Source organism: Heterostelium album (assembly GCF_000004825.1).
Source record: "Heterostelium album PN500 unplaced genomic scaffold PPL_scaffold6, whole genome shotgun sequence".
In the NCBI taxonomy this organism is placed as follows: Eukaryota; Evosea; class Eumycetozoa; order Acytosteliales; family Acytosteliaceae; genus Heterostelium; species Heterostelium album.
Window position 1 is genome coordinate 1583475 of NW_008805068.1, and position 20289 is coordinate 1603763.

The 20289-nt window shown below is 30.6% G+C and overlaps 8 protein-coding genes and 1 non-coding gene across 9 annotated transcripts; 4 read left to right on the plus strand and 5 right to left on the minus strand.

The window, feature by feature from the left end:
* Positions 1–33: 33 nt before the first annotated feature.
* On the minus strand, positions 34–324 carry PPL_07194 (uncharacterized protein; the record flags this gene model as incomplete). The annotated part of the gene is made up of 1 exon (XM_020578033.1): positions 34–324. The coding sequence occupies one exon, from the start codon at positions 322–324 to the stop codon at positions 34–36; it is 291 nt and encodes a 96-aa protein (XP_020432481.1).
* A 551-nt stretch (positions 325–875) lies between these two features.
* On the minus strand, positions 876–5649 carry PPL_07195 (uncharacterized protein; the record flags this gene model as incomplete). Its single annotated transcript, XM_020578034.1, has 8 exons — positions 876–959; positions 1477–2039; positions 2631–2853; positions 3749–3932; positions 4005–4159; positions 4237–5139; positions 5212–5410; positions 5480–5649. 8 exons carry the CDS (start codon positions 5647–5649, stop codon positions 876–878), a joined length of 2481 nt encoding a protein of 826 aa, XP_020432482.1.
* PPL_07196 lies at positions 909–1004 on the minus strand. The gene is made up of 2 exons: positions 966–1004; positions 909–945 (listed from the first exon to the last, which is right to left on the minus strand). It is a non-coding gene; the product is annotated as a tRNA-Arg (tRNA).
* Positions 5650–6229: 580 nt separating the features above from the next.
* Positions 6230–7895, plus strand: pigC (phosphatidylinositol N-acetylglucosaminyltransferase subunit C family protein; the record flags this gene model as incomplete). Its single annotated transcript, XM_020578035.1, has 7 exons — positions 6230–6286; positions 6358–6562; positions 6635–6838; positions 6934–7253; positions 7340–7506; positions 7575–7624; positions 7648–7895. 7 exons carry the CDS (start codon positions 6230–6232, stop codon positions 7893–7895), a joined length of 1251 nt encoding a protein of 416 aa, XP_020432483.1.
* A 205-nt stretch (positions 7896–8100) lies between these two features.
* Positions 8101–10535, plus strand: PPL_07198 (uncharacterized protein; the record flags this gene model as incomplete). Its single annotated transcript, XM_020578036.1, has 4 exons — positions 8101–8114; positions 8757–9143; positions 9216–10224; positions 10488–10535. The coding sequence occupies 4 exons, from the start codon at positions 8101–8103 to the stop codon at positions 10533–10535; spliced, it is 1458 nt and encodes a 485-aa protein (XP_020432484.1).
* Positions 10536–10695: 160 nt separating this feature from the next.
* Positions 10696–11931, plus strand: PPL_07199 (uncharacterized protein; the record flags this gene model as incomplete). Its single annotated transcript, XM_020578037.1, has 4 exons — positions 10696–10880; positions 10908–10930; positions 10967–11155; positions 11759–11931. The coding sequence occupies 4 exons, from the start codon at positions 10696–10698 to the stop codon at positions 11929–11931; spliced, it is 570 nt and encodes a 189-aa protein (XP_020432485.1).
* A 1140-nt stretch (positions 11932–13071) lies between these two features.
* Positions 13072–14523, plus strand: PPL_07200 (glycoside hydrolase family 25 protein; the record flags this gene model as incomplete). The annotated part of the gene is made up of 4 exons (XM_020578038.1): positions 13072–13255; positions 13348–13563; positions 13630–13906; positions 14505–14523. The coding sequence occupies 4 exons, from the start codon at positions 13072–13074 to the stop codon at positions 14521–14523; spliced, it is 696 nt and encodes a 231-aa protein (XP_020432486.1).
* A 433-nt stretch (positions 14524–14956) lies between these two features.
* PPL_07201 (peptidase C19 family protein) lies at positions 14957–16884 on the minus strand (the record flags this gene model as incomplete). The annotated part of the gene is made up of 5 exons (XM_020578039.1): positions 14957–15542; positions 15611–15885; positions 15973–16245; positions 16405–16749; positions 16864–16884. The coding sequence occupies 5 exons, from the start codon at positions 16882–16884 to the stop codon at positions 14957–14959; spliced, it is 1500 nt and encodes a 499-aa protein (XP_020432487.1).
* Positions 16885–16951: 67 nt separating this feature from the next.
* On the minus strand, positions 16952–20244 carry manG (alpha-mannosidase; the record flags this gene model as incomplete). The annotated part of the gene is made up of 3 exons (XM_020578040.1): positions 16952–19645; positions 19715–19980; positions 20073–20244. The coding sequence occupies 3 exons, from the start codon at positions 20242–20244 to the stop codon at positions 16952–16954; spliced, it is 3132 nt and encodes a 1043-aa protein (XP_020432488.1).
* Between the last annotated feature and the right edge of the window lie 45 nt (positions 20245–20289).

A 20289-nucleotide genomic window follows, 5' to 3' on the forward strand; every position in this document is an offset into this window, starting at 1 on the left:
ATATTGATATAAAATGAGAAGGCAACAGATGAATCACCATGATGAGCTGAATAGTTTATCTATTGGTAAAAATAATATCAATTCATTGTAAACTATAACAATAAAGAATAGATGATTGATTTTAACGTTAATTGATTCAACAGTCGTTGATTTACAATGATTGTTAATATTTTTTGTGCTCATTTTGTTGTTGCAATTATTATTTGTTGTAAAAGTGTTGTTCCTATCTTTAGCCATTGCCAACTTGTATCTAAGTTCCCACCTCAAATTGTGACGACTACTTGATGTATTATGCTCTAACAAGTAATGTTTTTCCAACATCATTCCATATTAGACTATTTTTAATCTGGTGGTATAACTAACTATGTTGCCAATTCACAAAGATATATAAAGATTTACATAAGTATTCTATTTTTACTTATTATTATTTACATCATGGCGTACAGTAACATCCATCATTGTTGTTGAAAAAAGAAAAAAAATTAAATTAAATTTGTTTATTTTTATTTTTATTTTTTTTGATTTTTTTCATTTTTTGAATTGAAAACGAATCATCTATCAAATTTATTTTCAGTGTTAATTAATATTAATTAAAATCATTGTTGTTATATTAAATACATAAAGTTTTAACTCAACTCACAATATATATATTATTATTCATTTAACTCTATACATATTAATGAAACAACAGTTTTAAATTACACACTGTAAACAACAAAAAGATGACAACAACTTGTTTTTTTATTATTATTTGTTAACAATTTTTAGATGACAATATTAGATTCATGTTGATCAACACCAATTACAGATAACATTAATAGGTTAGGTTATATAGTGTCTTTTAAGAGTTTCCAAAGCAAAGTACAAATTTAAATTTAATCACCGCATCCGGTACTTTGCATTTCATACGCCTCCTGGGAGACTCGAACTCCCATCACACTCCTATCTCTTTTTAAATCCTATAAATAGGAGGGAGATACTCTATCCAGTTAAGCTAAAGAGGCATTAATACTTATTTGATTTTTGTAATTATTTTTTAAATTGAAAGTTTTTTGAGGTCTGATGATTTAATGAAACTGAACAAACGATAATAAAATATTTATTAGTAAAATTGTTATTTTTGTGTTAGAACATGTAGAATGAGTGAATACATACTGAATAGTAAAAGAATTTATGAGTGACTGTGGTGTACACTTCAGAAAGTCGTACCCCACTTATTTCAGTTTTTACAAATTTGGAATAATAAAAAATGAAAAAAAATGAAAAAAAATTTGAAAAAAAATTTGAAAAAAAATTTGAAAAAAAAATTACATCACATTAACATCTATTTTGATCGATTATACGATAATATATCAAATATTAAAAATTTAAAGCATATCAGGAACAACAAGTTCAGCAAATATGGATAGATTAAAAGATGAACAGAGTTCACAATAAAAGAACTTTAAAAAAGTAAGAATAATATTAAAAAATAACTAAATATTTTGTTTTATTTTTTTGTTTCTTGTTTTGCTTCTTATATTGTATCTTCTTATCTTGTTTCTTGTCTTGTTTCTTATCTTGTTTCTTGTTTTGTTGTTTATCTTGTTTCTTGTTTTGCTTCTTATGTTGTATCTTCTTATCTTGTTTCTTATCTTGCTGTTTATCTTGTTTCTTGTCTTGTTGCTTATCTTGTTTCCTATCTTGCTGTATCTTCCTTTTCATTTGTTTAATTCTCTCTTCTTCTCTTTTAAATCTCCTATAGTCTTCTTCAACTACTTTCTGAAATATGACTGGATGTGTTAGTTTGTTTTGTGAATGTATTTCCAAAAAAGCGATTAAATTATCGTTGAATGTTATGTTCTTAATATCATCACATTTTTGGTTCATAATATCATCTAGTATATTCTTAATGTTGTTGATTTCCAATCTGATGTTTGTTGATTTCCATTTGGCGATTGATATTTCGACTACATATATCACCATCAAAGCACAACTCCAATTCGAATACCTTATCCAAATATTCATCATCTCTTTCTGTAGTATTACAGTCAAGAGTTCTTAATAACTTCTTACTTCTACAAATAGATTCTTTTGTTGTAAATATCGATCCAAACACATGTCAATTTGATTAAATGTCAATCCACCAATACCTTCAAATACTTTGAAAACTTATATATAACTAGTATATTAATTCTAACTTTTTTTTTTTTGTAAATAAATAGGTAAACACACTGAAAACAATAAATCTATTAAGATGTCAAACAGGAGTAGACACAGCAAGGTTATTTCTCTCTCTTTTGATCTGATTATCCAATTGTTTTTGCACCCTTAACATGTGATTTCGTCTAATTCCAGTTTATTATTCGTTTCCCAACAAGGATGTTTGGTTTTCAGATGCTTGCATAGTTTGATAGAGTCACTTTTACTTGACAGTTGTTATGACAACACTGCTTCGAATTTATATCTGCATTCACTTGGAGTGGTTGCTCCCAATGTGACTTTTTCATTTCATTGGGGTGCTTTTCTCTCTTGTGCCTATTTAGTTTGGTCAATTCACCATAAGAATATAAACAATGCTCACACTTGAATTCAACACTATTAACGTGGTATGTATTTATTTTAGAAACTGAACTATTACTATTTAATACTACTACTACTACCACTACTACTACTACTAATACTACTAATATAATTATTTTCATTTTCAATCACTTCGAACAAAATATTTAAGCCATAATCAACCGAAACGTGATCTCTTGGGTTATCATTTATTATTTCAATTTCCTCATCATTGAATACACACTTCTTGTTATCATTTTCTTTGGTAGACTCTGGTTGCTCCAACTTAAACTTAAACATATAGTTTTCCATCTTTTAAAAAAAAAATCATAACTAGAATAATATAATATATTCTGTATACAGGTAACAATTAAAAAAAAAATTAAAAAAAAAAAAAAAAAAAAATTAAAAAAAAAATTGTGGGTGACCACACAACTGCCAAATTTTTTTTGTTTTTCAGTGAGGATGAGAATCTTGCTTGGGGTTCAAAAGTACCTACTACGTTTTTCCAAATATAGGTGCTTTTTTCAATTATTTTTATAAAAAACATGCCAACAATGTGTGAGATAGGGGTTTAAATCATTTTTTTAGACGTACGAGTCCCCGGAGTGGTGTGCACTACAAACGGTTCTTCAAAGTTAAACAGGTTATAATTATTCTTGCCTTTAAATACTTTGGTATCTTCTTTAGTTGACAGCATGAAGTCTAAAAAGAGTCTCTACGCTAGAATTATAATTAGTAGTAGTAGCATTTATGTGATTTCATTTTAGTAAGTCTTAAATATTTGAAAATAAAGATAATCATTTTTTTTCATCATACCTTCTTAAAGTCAAGTTGACACCAAAAGAACAAAAAGTGTTCCAATCTCCAAACAAAAGTAAGATACAACTCTACGGTTTATAGGTCTGGACGAAGAATAGACATAACGTAAATACCCTAATAATTTCAATGAAAAGGTATCATTCCAGATGCGATACAACAGATTCAAAACTTCACATTCGGTGTCATTTTGAATCAAAAAACTGCGCAAAAAAAAAATCAAAAAAATTGTGTGAAGTTCATCAATTAATATTATTGACTTCATTTTTAAGTTGAATATAATAATTATGTTTTTTAATTTTGATTCAATATTGAATGAGTATAAGTATTTTGTTAGTTGCATGTGGATCCTGTTTCATTATTTGGTAAACTTTGTACATGTCAAAACATCACCGTATTCATTTATGGTAGCAACTCCATCTTTACATTCACCAGTTGCACCCAATGCCTTTGAATATTGGAATGATTCTTCAATATAAACAGTTACAATATTGAATTCCAATTTGTTTGAAAAATTAACAATATTATAATAACCATTGATAGAATCTGAATAGAAAGTATTTGATTGTGAACTTTTTAAAAACAAATAAAGATAACGAGATTAGTTAATAATATTACTTTTCTTTTTTAATTAAATTACATACTCTGAACTTAGAGAACCAAAGAAATAACCACCAATTAGTGAATCAGGTGGTGAGATGAAATAGATTCCACCAGCATGTGCCTTTGCAGCATTAAACAATAATTGTGTTTGATTCAAATTAACATAAACTGGTTGATTATAATATTGATTAAGATTCTAATAAAAAAAAAAAGTTTAAAAAATTAATTATTATGAGTTTTATATTTAATCAATATGTTACTAATTATACTTACAATTGCACCACCACTACCAGTTACAATATTATTTTCAATATATGAATAGGTTATATTAACATTTTGTACCACATTTCCATTGATTATATAGAATGCACCCCCATTATTGGCAACACTGTTTCTGATATCGGTGTACTCCACCTCAATGGATCCAGTATCCACAAAGATCGCTCCACCAAATCCATTGGTTTCACTTGCACTGTTACCATAGAGATCACTATTACCAATGTATAGGTATGGAGTGCTACTACCTTGCTTGATAACATAGAATACACCTCCACTAGTGGCCTGGTTATATCTAAAACTTGAAAAGTTTGCATTTGTAAAGGAGTTCGAATAGACAACACCGCCATATACAGTGGCACTGTTGTTGGTGAAAGTACTCTCTTTAATATCGAGTGCTCCAAAAGAGTTGATTACACCACCATTATTTGCAGAGTTTAACGAGAACTCTGAGCTGGTGATGGTTACACTGTAGAGTGATCTAAAGACACCACCGTTATAGGCACTATTACCAGTGAAGAAAGAGTTGACCGCAACAATATTGGAACCGTCGGCAACACCACCAAATGAAGCAACATTCGAATCGAATATAGAATCTATGATATTCAATGAAAAAGCACCACCAATAACACCACCACCTCCATTCTTGACAGCATTTTGTGAAAATGTAGAGTTGAACACCTCAACATTTGAAACATCTGCATAGACAAAACCACCGTTTGTCGATGCTTTACAATTCTGAGCATTAACATTACTGAAAGAGATTTCAGAAAAAAAAGAATTGGAATTTCGATCGAAATTCAAACAACCACCGTTATTAGTTGAAGTACCACCAACAAAATTTAATCCATGGAAACTAATTGTAATTGGTTTGTTTATAGTTAAACTTAAAAATTGATTCTAAACATTGTTTTATTAGTTTATTATTAGATTGTTTGTTTTTTTTTAAAAAAAAGATCTTCTTTAACTTACGGAACCACAATTAAAAGTAGCAACACCATCATAGGAAGTAATATTGAGTGATCCTCCAATTTGAAAGAAACTTGCTGGCAAAGAACCGGGACATGATAAACCTGAATAACTACCACCTGGAATTAATATAGCAAAATTTGAATATGAATTCGAATTACTATTAAATGAACTTAAACATTTAAAGATCGACGGACATTGTCTGATTTAATAAATATAATAGTTAGTATATGTTTATTTTTTAAAAAAAATAAAATAACAATTTACTTACAATGTATTACTGTTCAATTGACAATTTGAATTGGGTTGAACATAACAATTCAAAACATTTGAATCTTGATTTTTTGTTTTAATTTGAAATGTTGTTGTTGGTGTTCCATTTGATTGACAAGTCGTTAAGAGTACTACAATTAAAAACAAATAAAAAGTATTTGAATTCATTTCTTAAATTTCTTTATAGAATAGTTTATTTTCACTCCATTCTTCTTTATTTATAGTTAACTGAGAAGATAACATTGTAGTTTATATCTTTTAACTATCTCTAATATCTTTTTTAAAAAAATAAAGAATGTAAAAAAATGTAGATCAAGTTGATTTTTATGATTTTACTCTTTTCAAAAATTTATAAATTTAATATTAAAAACAAATATATGATAATACATAGATATTTTGATAAAGTTATCGATAAAATCTTTGATATTGCAATATTCATTTAAATCTTATTATTAAATATTTGTAATCAAATATCAGATATTTCTTTGTAAAAGTACAACGAATTCATTCAATATTTAAACTTTAAAATGTAAGAATTGATATTTTATATAGAAATACTTTTGATTTTGTTTTAAATAGTAAGAAATCAAGTGATGTTACTTTTTAAACATCTTATTTTATCTGTTTTTTTTTTTTTATTAATTTTTGAAAAAATTTGATTATATTTCATTGAAAAATGATACAGTGTATTTGATATTTTTTTCATTTTTTTAATGTCTTTTGTTATATAATTTGTTGTTTAAGCATTATGAAAGACAGATGTCAGCATTGTGGTTGTGATAATTCAAGCCATACAACCCTTAGTGTATGTAGTAATAAGAATAAAAACACAAAGAACATTTAACTAAAGCTATCGACGTTTTGTTTATTATTTAGAAATCACCAAATAGTAAATCTTCAATATCACCTGGTGGTAGTCAATGTATAAATCAACAGCAACAACAACAACAACAGCAGCAACAACAGCAACAACAGCAGCAACAACCACCAACAGTAAAATGGAGAAAGATTCTATATGAACAACAAGCATTCCCAGATAACCATACAGACGAAACATTCTTAATAGAACTTATACAAAATGGTAAGTTTATTATCATATCAATTTGTTGTTTAGTTAATTTATTATTAACAATTATTATTATTAATTTATTAGCAAACTTTATAAAATATGATTTCTGGAAGATTGTAATAGATAGTTTTACAGTTACACAACAGATTACATGTGTCATTCTATTCGTGATTGTATTCTTTCATTCACTAAAGCATACACTTACACTTAGATTCTTGGTGAGTCTAGCAATGGTTCTTTTAGTATTAGGATATATAGTTATTATCATTATAGATCCAACCTCTGATTGTAAGTAAATAATAAAAACGATTACGATATCTATTATACTTATTATTATTATTATTATTATTAACAATAAATGATCATAGTTCATTCAATAAAAGATAGTATTTTACATGTTATATTATTATTTGGTACAGTTTACGCATTATCACCGGTGTTAAGAACATTGACAAATTCATTTAGTGATGATACGATATGGGCGCTAACCTTTATTCTACTGCTGGCGCACCTATTCTTTCATGACTATGGTTATACGAATAATGAATCAACGAAATTCTCAGCACCGATATCTCTTAATGCCGCTATATTCGCTTCAGTACTTCTAGGATCTAGATTACCTTCAAACATTCATGTATTTGTTTTGATTACATATTCAATACAAACGTTTGCTCTTTTCCCAATTGCAAGACATCATATAAAGGTATTTAAATTAAACAGCGCATTTACATTTGAACATCAATCAAATCATTCATTAACCTTAATATTAACATAATCAACACCTATTAGCGTCACTCATTAGAATTACATGTAGGATTAACAGTTATATTATGTATAACATGTAGTTTATTACTTTTAGGTATGAGTACATTACTTTCGTTTTTTTACATTGGTATTGTAATGACTATCACATTTATATGTCCATTATGGTTAATATTCATTCAAAAATATAAAAAGTAAGTAATAATAATATTAACAATTACATAATATTATTTAACTCGACAATTTATTAAATCTAATTTAGTGAGATCAATGGTCCATGGGATGAAGCATCAGTTATATCTCAAAGTGGTGGTGAATTTTAATCAAATAAATAGAGATATTTTATTTTACCTATAGAGTTATCTTTCATTTTTTTTCGAGTTACAATCAAATCTCAATTTGTATTTCTTTTCCAAACACCAACAACTATGATAAGACAACTCTATCTTTATCATTTCTATTATTATTGATTTCATTTTTAAGTTGTAATGCCACTCCAAGAGTAGTTTCATCACAAGCACCACCAACCACTTTAAAGTCCATGACAAAAAGGTCTATGGCTAAAATTTCTCAGTCCTCATGATTTTTTTGTTGTTTATCAATTAACTCCATAGATCTTTCCAGGGATATTGCTTTGAAATGAATACACTCTGTTCTCAATATTAATTATTGAAATCACAACCCAATAAATTTTCTTTAATACTAAAAAGAACATGACAGAGAACACAATACCCAAAAAATAAATTAGAGAGGTTGAACCACTTAAATATAAACAAAACTTCCAAAATATGAATGATAACAAGTATGGGTACTTTGAAAAGAAATTTTTTGGGATATTAACATCAGAAGAATAAATTTTGGAAAAATTAAAAATCTTCCAGTTCTTTGTACCTCCAAACGCAATGGAAACCAAAATTCATGAACTCCAATTTAAAGTTATAACCTTAATAGATTTTAAATTATTTTGTTTCCAACCATCCAGAAAAAACCGGTTTTAATTAAAACGCATTCAATTCCTATCAATTGAAGATAAATTGCCCAAAAGATTTCTTTTTTTTTTAAAAAATTTTATTTTTAAATCAACTCTTGATTTTTAGGGATTATTAATCTTTAAAACCAAGGATAGATTCAGGATATTTTTAAACATGTTTCTAATACAAAAGAAATAATCTTTAAATTCTCAGAGTTTCTTTAAGTTCAAAAAATTTTCATTTCTGTTTTTTTGAGAATTCATAAACTTCTAATAGTATCTATTCATTTAATAAAAAATTATGAATAATTCATTATTGTTTTTATTTTCTATTCTTATTGTGAATGTGGTTCATTCGACCACACCAACTTTTAAAATAGATTATGAACCATCACTTAATTTAATAAAAGAATTGTAAATAGAAAATAAAAAATAAAAAAAATATTCCAGTTTAATTAATTTATTATATTTTAGAAATCAAAGTCAATTATATGAATATATTTCATTTGGTTATGAAAAACCAATATACCTCGCAAATATATCTGGAACTCATTATGAGATGGGTTATGTATATGGAGCATTCTTTTCAAATGCAATCTTGGAAACCTATCAAAATTTAATGGACTCTCTTTTACCAAATCGAGAACATCAAGATCTATTTGCTCTGTTCTTGGATTGGCAATTTAAAGATTATCTTTCAAAACAACTTCCATCCGAATATGTTGATGAAATGAATGGAATCAAAGATGGTGCTAATCAAGTAGGTCAAATTCCAGATTCAGATATTTATGTAGCTCGTATAATGGCAATTGCAAATTTACCAGGTGATGTTTTTACAAATATAGAATATTTGCTTGAAAAGTAAGTATTTTAAAAATTATCAAAAGTTAGAATCTATTAAAAATATATCTTACTAATATTCCAAATTTATAGTGAATTTGGTACATTACTAGAATTTGCCTTTAAAAAAGATTGGAAAGATATTATTTCAAGTGAAAAGATCACACAAGTTATGAAATCATTGAAATCCTCAAATTTACAAGGATGGCAATGTTCACATTTTAGTGTATTTGGTAATAGAACTGTTAATGGTGATGTTTTTAATGGTAGAAATCTTGATTGGTTCCCTGATACTGGTATCGCTCAATATAAAGTATTGGTTGTATATCATCCAATAGATCAGAATGGTGTTGCTAAATACTCTCATGTTAGTGTTGGTTTCGCTGGTATGTTGGGTGTACTCACTGGTATAAGTGAGCATGGTATTTTCGTTGCAGAGTCTGGTAGTGATAGTAAACTGGTTACATTTGATGGATTCGCTTGGACTGTTAGATTGAGATACATCATGGAGAACGCTGCAAACATTGAAGAAGCTCTCAATTTATGGGCTGCCACAAACAACACATTCGGTATGAATCATATGATATCATCTGCTTTTGAAGTTGATAGTGTAGAGCATCCAGCATTTGCATTGGAGACAATGAAAGGTTACACTGCATACTTCCCAGATAACGATCCAGCTGAACAATTCTACTATGAAAACACCGATATTCAAATGGGATACCCAATTAAACAGGCAGTCTATAGAACTAATCATGGTTATGACCCATATATTCGTAAGGAGCAAGCATATGCACCAAAACCTACTGACGATACTATGGTAAGATACTTCCTATTCCACGATAATTTCGAGTATTACCAACAAACAAAAACGAATGCTATCGATGATTTGGAAGCAGTAAATATTACTTCTATCTTGGGAACCAAAAATACTACTGATTTCTACAGTTGTGAACGAGCATGGAATGGTGGAAATGTAGTATCAGCCACATTTCATGCACAAACCTCAACAATGTATATTGCCTATGAAGAAGGATTTGGCAGACAGAGAATATGTGCATGTTGTAATGTTTATGTAAAGATAGATTTAGCACTATTTTTGGTAAATCATCATCTCTTAACGCCAAACTTGATACCGTCATAAAAGATAAATAATAAAAAAAATTACAAATACTGGTGGGAGTAATAAAATAACCATATTCCTGATTAAATATTATCTAAATATTTCAAATAAAATATTATTAATATTATTTTTCTTTATTTATTTAAGAAAAGATAGGTTTTAATTTTATAATTGAATAAAAACTAAAAAAATACAAACATAAATAAATATTGGAAAAAATTAATTTTTTATTTTTTTTAAAGTCAAAACAATACTGGCTCTTGCTTGTAACAATAAATCGAAAAAAATAAAAAAACCACACTGATCACATTAACCCCACTAATTTTTAATTTTTACATTTTTTTTAAAATTAATGCGCATGCGAAAGTTGTTGGGAGCCAGTTTTGTTTTGTATTTAGAAAATAAAAATACTAAGAATTGTAATTTTAACTTTAAATATATAAATATAAAATGATTTGTGATAAAATTGACAGACAGAGAAGAAATCTAAAATTGAGAAAGCAAGGATTACTTGCTGGAAATGGAGATTCAACACCCAAGCCAAAGAATCCACCAAAGAAAGAACTTATGATTCCATCCTATATCTATGTATGCGTTTATTGCGATGAAAACAATAAATGGAAAGATCAAAAAGAGTGATCAAAGTGCGATAATTGTTATAGGGAAGCATTAAAGGAAGGCATTGGTAAATTCAAGTGTGAATGAGGTCATTCTTTCAAAGGCTACATTCGTGAGGGAGTTGGATCAATGTGCTATAAATGCCGTAACATTGTGATGCCAAAGACAATCATTCCTACCAGACCTATGAATAGAAGAGGTAAATCGGAAAAGACTCATAGCTGTCAGGTTTGTAATGGTCACACTCCATGTCCACTCAAAGCAAGCATTGGCACCAAAGATGTTGATAAAGGTGAAACAAGAAATCAAAGAAGAAGAAGAAGAAACAGAAAATAATTGAACACCAAAATAGATTTATAGACCAATATGTACAAGAATAAAAGTATAAAGTAAATTTTAGATTTTAAATTTCTTTTTCTCAAAATAGCAAATTTAATGTGATAAATAATGAAAAAGTACAACCGATATGTATTGATTATTACTCTTTAAATATGTTCAATCAATACACATCGGTTGTACATTTCGGTAGTCGAGTTGCGGTGATTGACTTCAATGTCGAAAGAGTCCAAGATATTATCGATATCATCCAACAATCACCAGATCTTGGGATTTTCCAAACTCCAATTCTTATCTTCACAACTGATCCTGTTCATCAAGTTGTTGAATCTGGCAGATACCAAGAATATGCATAACTGCTGACAGCAAATCTCAGGTCAAACACCCTGTCGTTCATATAATAACTAATCTCGGAGATACTTGGAGATTTAGATGGATAAAGGACTGAAAGACTCTGACAATCTGTTAAAGGACCATCTCAAGCTCTCGAGTTAATGAAGATTCGAATCCGCACAAGTATACCTTTCGATATAACAACTCACCCACATCTCTAAAAGAGCAAGACTACATCAAACCAGTCACGTTAAAAACATCAATACAGATGTTGCCAATTCTAGAGATCTCTTGGATATACTCGATGATGAGGATGCACAAGAACTCTACCTCAATACAACGACACAACAGCTGATTGCTGATCAACAACAAACTGTAGACCCAACTCTACATGAATAGAAGACACTAAATAGTATTGTTTAAATAAATAAATAAATTAATTCTTTTGGAAAATAAAAAAATTCTAAATACACCACACTTTCCAATATTTTTAAGGGGTGCTCACATACTTTTGGATATATCTTGTTGGTAAGAATGTATTTACCTTTATTTTTATTTTTTTTATATCCATGGAAATTAAAGTTTTAAGTTTCAAAAATTTATTGAGAGCAGAATGTTGGTTCAAGTGTATTGGGATGAAATAATATTATTGTAAAACAAAACATATGTTAAAAAAAGTGAGGAATATCAAAAAATTTTGATGAAACTCATGATACCTCAAACAAATCACACCTACTCCTATTTACTAAATTTTTCTCGAATAATTTCTTTTTTTGATATAAAAATAGTTTTTATAGTGTTCTACAAAGAAACATTTCTTTATATCAATACAATTGACCTGGTACTTCAATTTGGTAACCCTTTAAATATATATATATAACACTTTTAAAATGATAACCTAACAACAATGACATATAATAATATTAATAAGATAATTATTCTAACTATTCCAACAATTATAATTTCATTGTTGTTGAACTTGTCATTTGAGCTGTTTTAAAAGCATCCCTTCAACACAACTTAATCATAGAAATTAATTATTGATGCCCGTTTAAGACATTTCAACTTAAACTTTTAATAATTATTATCCTTATATAACATTTTAAACATTAAATCCCTTATTTAAGTTGATACTTAAAATCAAAACAAATTTATTTTAATAAATAACCAATTTCAGATTGATAATAAAAACAATCAATTTGTTAGAGATATAATGAGAAATGATGATATGGATGATTAAGATGTGCTAACCTCATTTTTAAAAAAGAGGACACAATATTCATTTGTACTAAAAAAGGGGGTGGGTTAATTAGTCAATTTTCATTGGAATTTAAATATTTAAGTTTTAAATTAAAAATTAATCCCATTCAAATATCTAGAGATACCCCAACCAATAACTAATTCAAGTATAAATTGAACAGAAGCTGAGCTAATTTTATTCATTATTCAATATTAAATATTGATATTATTATTTTAGTCAACTTATATTTTGACAACATTTAATTATTATAGATAAATAAATTTAATATTATAATCATCATGATAGTTAAAACTCTTTTATTTTTGTGTATCGTTCTTACTACGTTACCAAAATCATCAGGCACATCCTTTGGTATAGATGTATCCACTAAAATCAGTGTTGAAGAATTCAAATGCTTACTTAATAATAATTTTATCTCCGTTACAATTCGTTGCTTTGAGTCCACCTATGGAAATCCCTCTGGTATTGTTGAATTAAAAATCAAACCTTAAAACTCTATATTTATTAACTTAATATATTAAATTTTATTTAATTCAAATCACCTCTATTAAAAGGTTTTATTGATCCAAATTGTGGTAATTCCATCTATAATGCTTGGATTGCAGGCTTTACTTGGATTGATGTCTATATGTTTCCATGTCCCAAGTGTGGAAATGCTACAGGACAAGTAAATACATTAGTAAAATACTTGAGTGATACCTTTGGTTACACTACAATGGTGTGGGTAGATGTTGAAGAAAATTATAAACCCCCTTACTATTGGAGTAAAAGTATTTTATTTAATTTATTATTAATTTTAATAAGAGACCAATAATTAACTAATTCATTTTAATTAGCCAACACCACTAAAAATGTAGAATTCTTCTCTGAAATAATAAATGCTCTTGAAGACAATGATATAACTATTGGGGTATATACTTCGAAATACCAATGGACATCGATTATGGGAAAATACACTGGTGGTTCACCCTATCCACTCTGGTATAACCATAATGATACAAAACCAAGCTTCGATGATTTTACTCCATTTGGTGGATGGACCTCTCCTGCAAGTAAACAGTACTTTCTTCAATATTCTATATGTAATGTTGGAGTAGATTTGGATATTAAGTTGTATGTTGAGGAATCCCACAATATCCATGTACATAAGTCTTGTAAAAACAAAAATAAAAAATATATATAACACTTTTAAAATGACAACCAAAAAACAATGAAATAAATAATAAGATAATTATTCTAAACTATTTCCAACAATTATAATTTCATTGTTGTTAAACTTGTCATTTGGTTTTAAAAGCATCTCAACTTTTTCATTTTCAACACAACTTAATCATAGAAATAAATTATTTGATCAAAATAATTACAATTAAACGTTAATAATTATTAACCTTTATAATTTGATTCAAACTGTTAAATATGCGTTTATATAATTTTTTGTTGAGAGGTTTGTGACTTAAACACTATCTATCTATCGACAGACCACATACAACATAATATAGTTTAATACAACAAAACAAACAGCTGCCATTAATTTGTTTCAAATTAACAATTTCAAGGTGAGAGTGAGTGATTGAGTGGTGGGAGGGTATATTAAGTAGAAGATGCTTATAACAATGAATTAATTAATCTGTTTGTTTTGAATATTTAATTAAATTAATAAATCAATCAATCAATTGAGAAACAAAACAAAACAAAACTAAAAACATAATAGATTAGCAAAGCCCCATTAACCAAATAATATATCGTCTTTTATTTATTTATTTATTTATTTTTATCAATATCCAATCACCAATTATTTGCAACATCGCACTCCACTACCAATCCATCAATTCTCTATCAATTCAATATTATTATTACTATTATTTACTTGTAAAATTACAAATACTACTACTCTAACCTTACCCTTACAACAGTAATCATCAATAGCAGAGTATAATTATCAATTATAATTATGTATGTATCTCTACTGCTTGGCTCTACTTTCTTTATTTCTTTCTTCTTTCTTTTACTTTAATATACATTTATTAAAACATCAACAACGTCAACTACACAAAATGCAAATCAGATGATAACAGATCACAAAAGAGGTTTGACAAATCTAAACTTCAATTGAAGTGATGGGTGTGTGAATGCGCGGTCAATCTCACACCACACGCAAACAGGTTAATTAGTGTAATTTCGTCTTCTCTGCATGACGTGTAGACGCGAGACATCGTCACCGGCAACAGGCAGTTCATAACCAATGATAACATCACGATCCCTAATGAACGAAAGATTCTTTTGGTCACTGAGGAATGTGTATATCCTATTTCTGAATATCTCTGCCAGTGCTAAACAAGGTGTTTCAATTCCACTAGCTTTGGATAGCTCTATACGTAGGGTCTGTACGAAATCCCTCTTGTTCAATCTCAAACAGTAGTGTATGGGTGCCATTGAATTATTGAGACAATAGACACCAGTTGAATCAGGTCCAACAGGTCCAGTAGGTTTACAACGAAACAGCAGTATTTCAAACAGTCTCTCAGTTGGAACTGGAATGGGTAATGTAACAAACATAAATGGATCGAATGTTATACTAACCTTCGAACATTGATTACAAACTAATGTACTTTTATATTGACCTTGAAATAAATTTACAACTACCGATTGATTTCTCTTACAATGATTCTCCCATTGTTCATTTGCAACTACTGAATCATCCCTTGTTTCCTTATCATCCTTTTCTTCTATATATGGTTTCTTTATGACTCTACAATAATTATAAATCAATAATTAGTTTAGTTATCGTTGTTGTTGATGTTGTTATTAGTTACTTACTTATTTAAATCTTCATGTAGACCATCTAAAAGGAATGATAATAAATCTTGTGAATCTTGTTGTGATATTCCACTGAATTGTGGAGCATATTTACCAATTGCCCATTTAAGATTCTTTGGTACAACATAAGATGCACCTGACCACATATCTCTCATTAGCTTTCCAAATATCTCTACAATCTGTCCCTTCATACCCAATGGATTAACTTTATTAATATCCGATGTATATCTACCCGATAGAAAATATTCAACAAATGGTATTGTATGTGCTAAACACTAAAGATTGATTAATATTAAAATGAATAATATTAATATTTAGAACTGGAATGTGATAGATATATAAATGTTAAATTAATGACATACCTGAACAGATGAATTCATAAAACAAGTATTTCCAAGATTTGATAACCCACAAACACCTTTATGCATTACAATCTCTTTGCCATTTGAAGTTGTATTTGAATCATTATAGTCGGAATGATCTTGATTTTTATTATTTACACCATTGGTGATTGCCATATTATTGTTACCATTTGAGTGATTATGTGATGCACCATTTGGAGCACTGTTATGATCATTTACAGATGATTTACCACTACCATTACCACCATTACTAGTACCCTTTTCCTTCTTCTTCTATAGGTGTTAAACTATCATCTATTCTAATAAATATGTTTTAATATGTAAATATGATTTAATACTGTCAAATTTATTTAATCTTTATTTTGAAGAAGATGATGATGATTTAGATTGTTCTTCTTTTGGTTCAGTTTGTTTTTTAATTAAATCTCTAACAACTGTTTCAATGAGACGTGTTGCATTATCATATAGTTTGAAATCAATATAGATTGCGATGATTCCTATCTTCTCTGCTTTCACTAAACAACAACCACCGGTTTGGCATTGACCATATATCAAACCTTGTGCCGATTTAATAGGTGTATATTTACAACCGTCGATTACAATTCCATTAACCTTTGCCTTCCAGCTTGCACCTTTCAACATAGAAATCAACTCTGTCAACTCGCCTGGCGATTTATACTTAAAGTTCTCTGTACTAGCTTTAATCTTTGAATCATTTAAATCTATTACACAATAGCTTGTAAAATATCTACCAACCGATAAATCTTTAATAATTTCCTATATATATATATATATAATATTACAATACAATTAAAATATAATTGATTATTACTTATTAATCAACAACATAGTTAAACAAATACAATTGCTAAATCTTATAATAAAACATACATCATAGTTTATTTCTTCCATTTGCCTGTTTTTTTTTACAATTGTAATTTAAAAAATTTAAAATTGGTTTTTCTTTTTTTTTTTTTTTTTATAATTGTATTCTAAATGATTTGAGTTGGAATGGTGTTAAACCAACTTTGGTGTTCAATTTAATTTGAGTGGTTGGTGTGATTGGTTCTTCGAGACCGTTGACCTCTTGAATGTTTTTGATGGACAAGTCCGATACGAAATGGAAGTTGGTATGACCACCGAACGACTCGTAGACTCTGACGATGTATCCGTTGTTGTCTTCGGCGCGTTTGATTGTCTCCAACACTGCAGAGTTACTTCCGGCAACACTGATCAATGTCGGTAGGATCTGGTAGTCGGCATCGACCAACTGACTGTAGAGATTACAATTGACTTGATAACCCTGTGCAACGACGTCACCCTGTTGAAGATTACCCTTGTGTACATAGAGTGAATAGGTAAATTGGTGGCTACCCATGTCGGCATCGGCATCCGGTGCTTTGGGTGCACGCAACAAACTGAGTTTCATTACGCCGGAATGCACGGAATATCCGTATTTACAGTCGTTGAGCAACGCCAATCCAAAGTCGTACTCTGAGAGATCCGCCCACTTGTGTCCGCACACCTCAAACTTGGCGACATCCCAAGAGGTATTGAAATGAGTTGGACGTTGAACATGTCCGAATTGTATGTCGTAGGAAGCGGTGGTTGCGCGAAGAGTCGTTGGGAATTCGACTTTCAGCATCTTGTGAGCTTCGTGCCATTCGATGTTGGTTTCGAAATCGACGCGACTCGTGTTGGCGTACATGATAACACGTTGTTTCAAGGTGGATTGATGTGCGAAATTGGCGTGTTCAAACTCGACGATCACTCTGAGTGGTCCGCTCTCCAAGACACGGCTACTTGTGGCGGGACCAGCCAGTTTCGACTTTTCCTGTGAGTAGATTTCGACGTCCCAAGCGTCCCAGAACAATGGAATGTCGTCGTACAGCACAAATCTATTACCAAACTGACCGGGTACGATAACTTGACGGTTGAGAGCACGGTCGACCAGACTGGAAATAGTTCCGTCTTTCTTGATGGAGAGCGAGATGAATGAGTTGGAGATCTGGTAGTGATCCGAGTTGGATTCGTCGATTTTCACTGTGAGTTGTACGGTTGACAAAACAGCGGATGAACTGAGTGACGATGTCATTGCGGTTGCCGACATCTTGGTGAATCCATAGGCAGGCACCTTGATGAGAGCCAACGATTTACCGGATGACGAGATCTGTGGTGTTGGAATGGTGTTGATTGGCAACTCGATAACCTTTTCAACAGTGAAACCGGTTGGATTGAAAAAGAGGACATCCGTTCCAGTTGCACTGCCAAGCAAACCGAGTGAACCATTCAAATGCTGGATACAATCACTCTCGATCTTCTTGTGGTGTTCCGCAGCATCTTTGTAGACCAATCCAATCGATGATCCCGGAAGAACATCGTGGAACTGATTCAACAAAAGCAACTCCCATTGTTCATTCAAGTTTGGATACTTGAAGGATTCAACGCGATTGGCATCGAGAATCGTAGACACTGCTTCGACGTCGTGCAACAAGAATTCACACTTTCTGTTTCCACGCTTACAATTGGCTTGCGAGGTGTATGTTCCACGATGAAGCTCAAAGTAGAGCTCACCAACCCATGCATTCAGCTTATGAGCATCGACTTGGAGACGCTCGAAAAAGTCGCGTGGCGATCCGAGTGTCACCTTTGGAATTCCATCGGTATTGGGCATCTTTGTCAAACGCTCCAACATCTCAATGGTTGGACCACCACCGCCATCACCATGTCCGTAGACAAGCAAAGAGTTGTTGGCACGCTGAGCATCCTTGTTGTTGGTCATCGAGAGCACGACCTCCTTGACATCGGCAGCGGAATTGTAGGTGTTGGCAGGTGGGAAGTGACAGAGAACTCTGCTGCCATCGATACCCTCCCAGTGGAAAGAGGAATGAGGGAACTTGTTGATATTATTCCAACTTAGTTTCTGTGTAATAAAGTTGGCGATTCCCATGTGACGAATCACCTGTGGCAGTTGACCACTATATCCAAAGGTGTCTGGCAACCAAAACTCTGTGCAATAGGCACCGAATTCCTGCTTGAAAAATCGCTGACCAAAGAGGAACTGACGAATAAAACTCTCACCACTCGGTAGATTACCGTCCATCTCCACCCAGGTTCCACCGGTGGTGACAAACTGTCCGCTCTTTACCTTTTGTTTGATCTTATCGTACAGCTCTGGATAGAGTTGTTTTGTCCATGAATAAAGCTGAGCTTGTGACTGGACGAATTGGTAGTCTGGATAGTAGTCCATATAGAGAATCTGAGTGGCAAACGAACGGGCTGCTTTACGCTTGGTCTCTGCGTATGGCCAGAGCCAGGCGACATCGATATGACAATGTCCGGTGGCGAGCACCGAGTGTTGGCTATCTCCATTTTTCTGACTGAAAAACTCTTTGGCCATCTTTATGCATGGTGCCCAAGTTTCACGAGCATTGATATCGCAGTAGTTAATCATATTATTCGCCACGTACAGTGCTTGATTGCTACGAAGCGATCCCTCTGGAAAATTCTTGGCAATGTCGTAGAGCATCGTAAAGTAGGTATACAACTGATAGCACTCGTTATCAAACACTGCCAACTCACATTTACTCAAAGCAAATGTTTTATCGGGATCGCAAGGATTGATAAGGCCATCCTTTCCAACACCAAACATACCATTACATGCCATTTCAACCTATTAAAATAATTAATATATATGAAATAAGAAAGAAGAGCAACAAAAGAGATAAAATGTGTTACATACCATTAAGTGATATTTCTCATTACCAGATGAATTATTGGTTAATTTAAATTCTATTCTCTTGTCTACCCATGTTCCACCGGTCAAACCTTGAATTGGAACACCATCTCTCCAAATCAATGCTTCGGAATTACTGTTCCAAAGTAAATGTACTTCTTTACCTTTCATTGTTGATGGAACTTCAATGTCCAACTTGAACCAATAAGTTGCCCAACTAGGTCCAAACGATCTACCAACAGTGCATGCTTCATACTTTAGATTCAATGCATCTAAATTTGATAATAAATTAAATAATCAACAAGAGTTTATTAACTAACCAAACAATATATATTGTTTTTAAATTAAAGTAGTAGTATTTTACCTCTATATGGAATACGATCACAACGCTCTGATACCTGTAATTGTACAGCTGATGGTTCAAAATGAGTATAGATACGACCTTTGATGTTTACATCAGTGAAATAGGTATCACTGATAAACTTTTCCACTCTCTCTACAACGATATTTCTTGTTGGAGGTACTGCTGTAGTCATAATAAATATTATATTAAATCAATGAATATTTATTTTTGTACAATC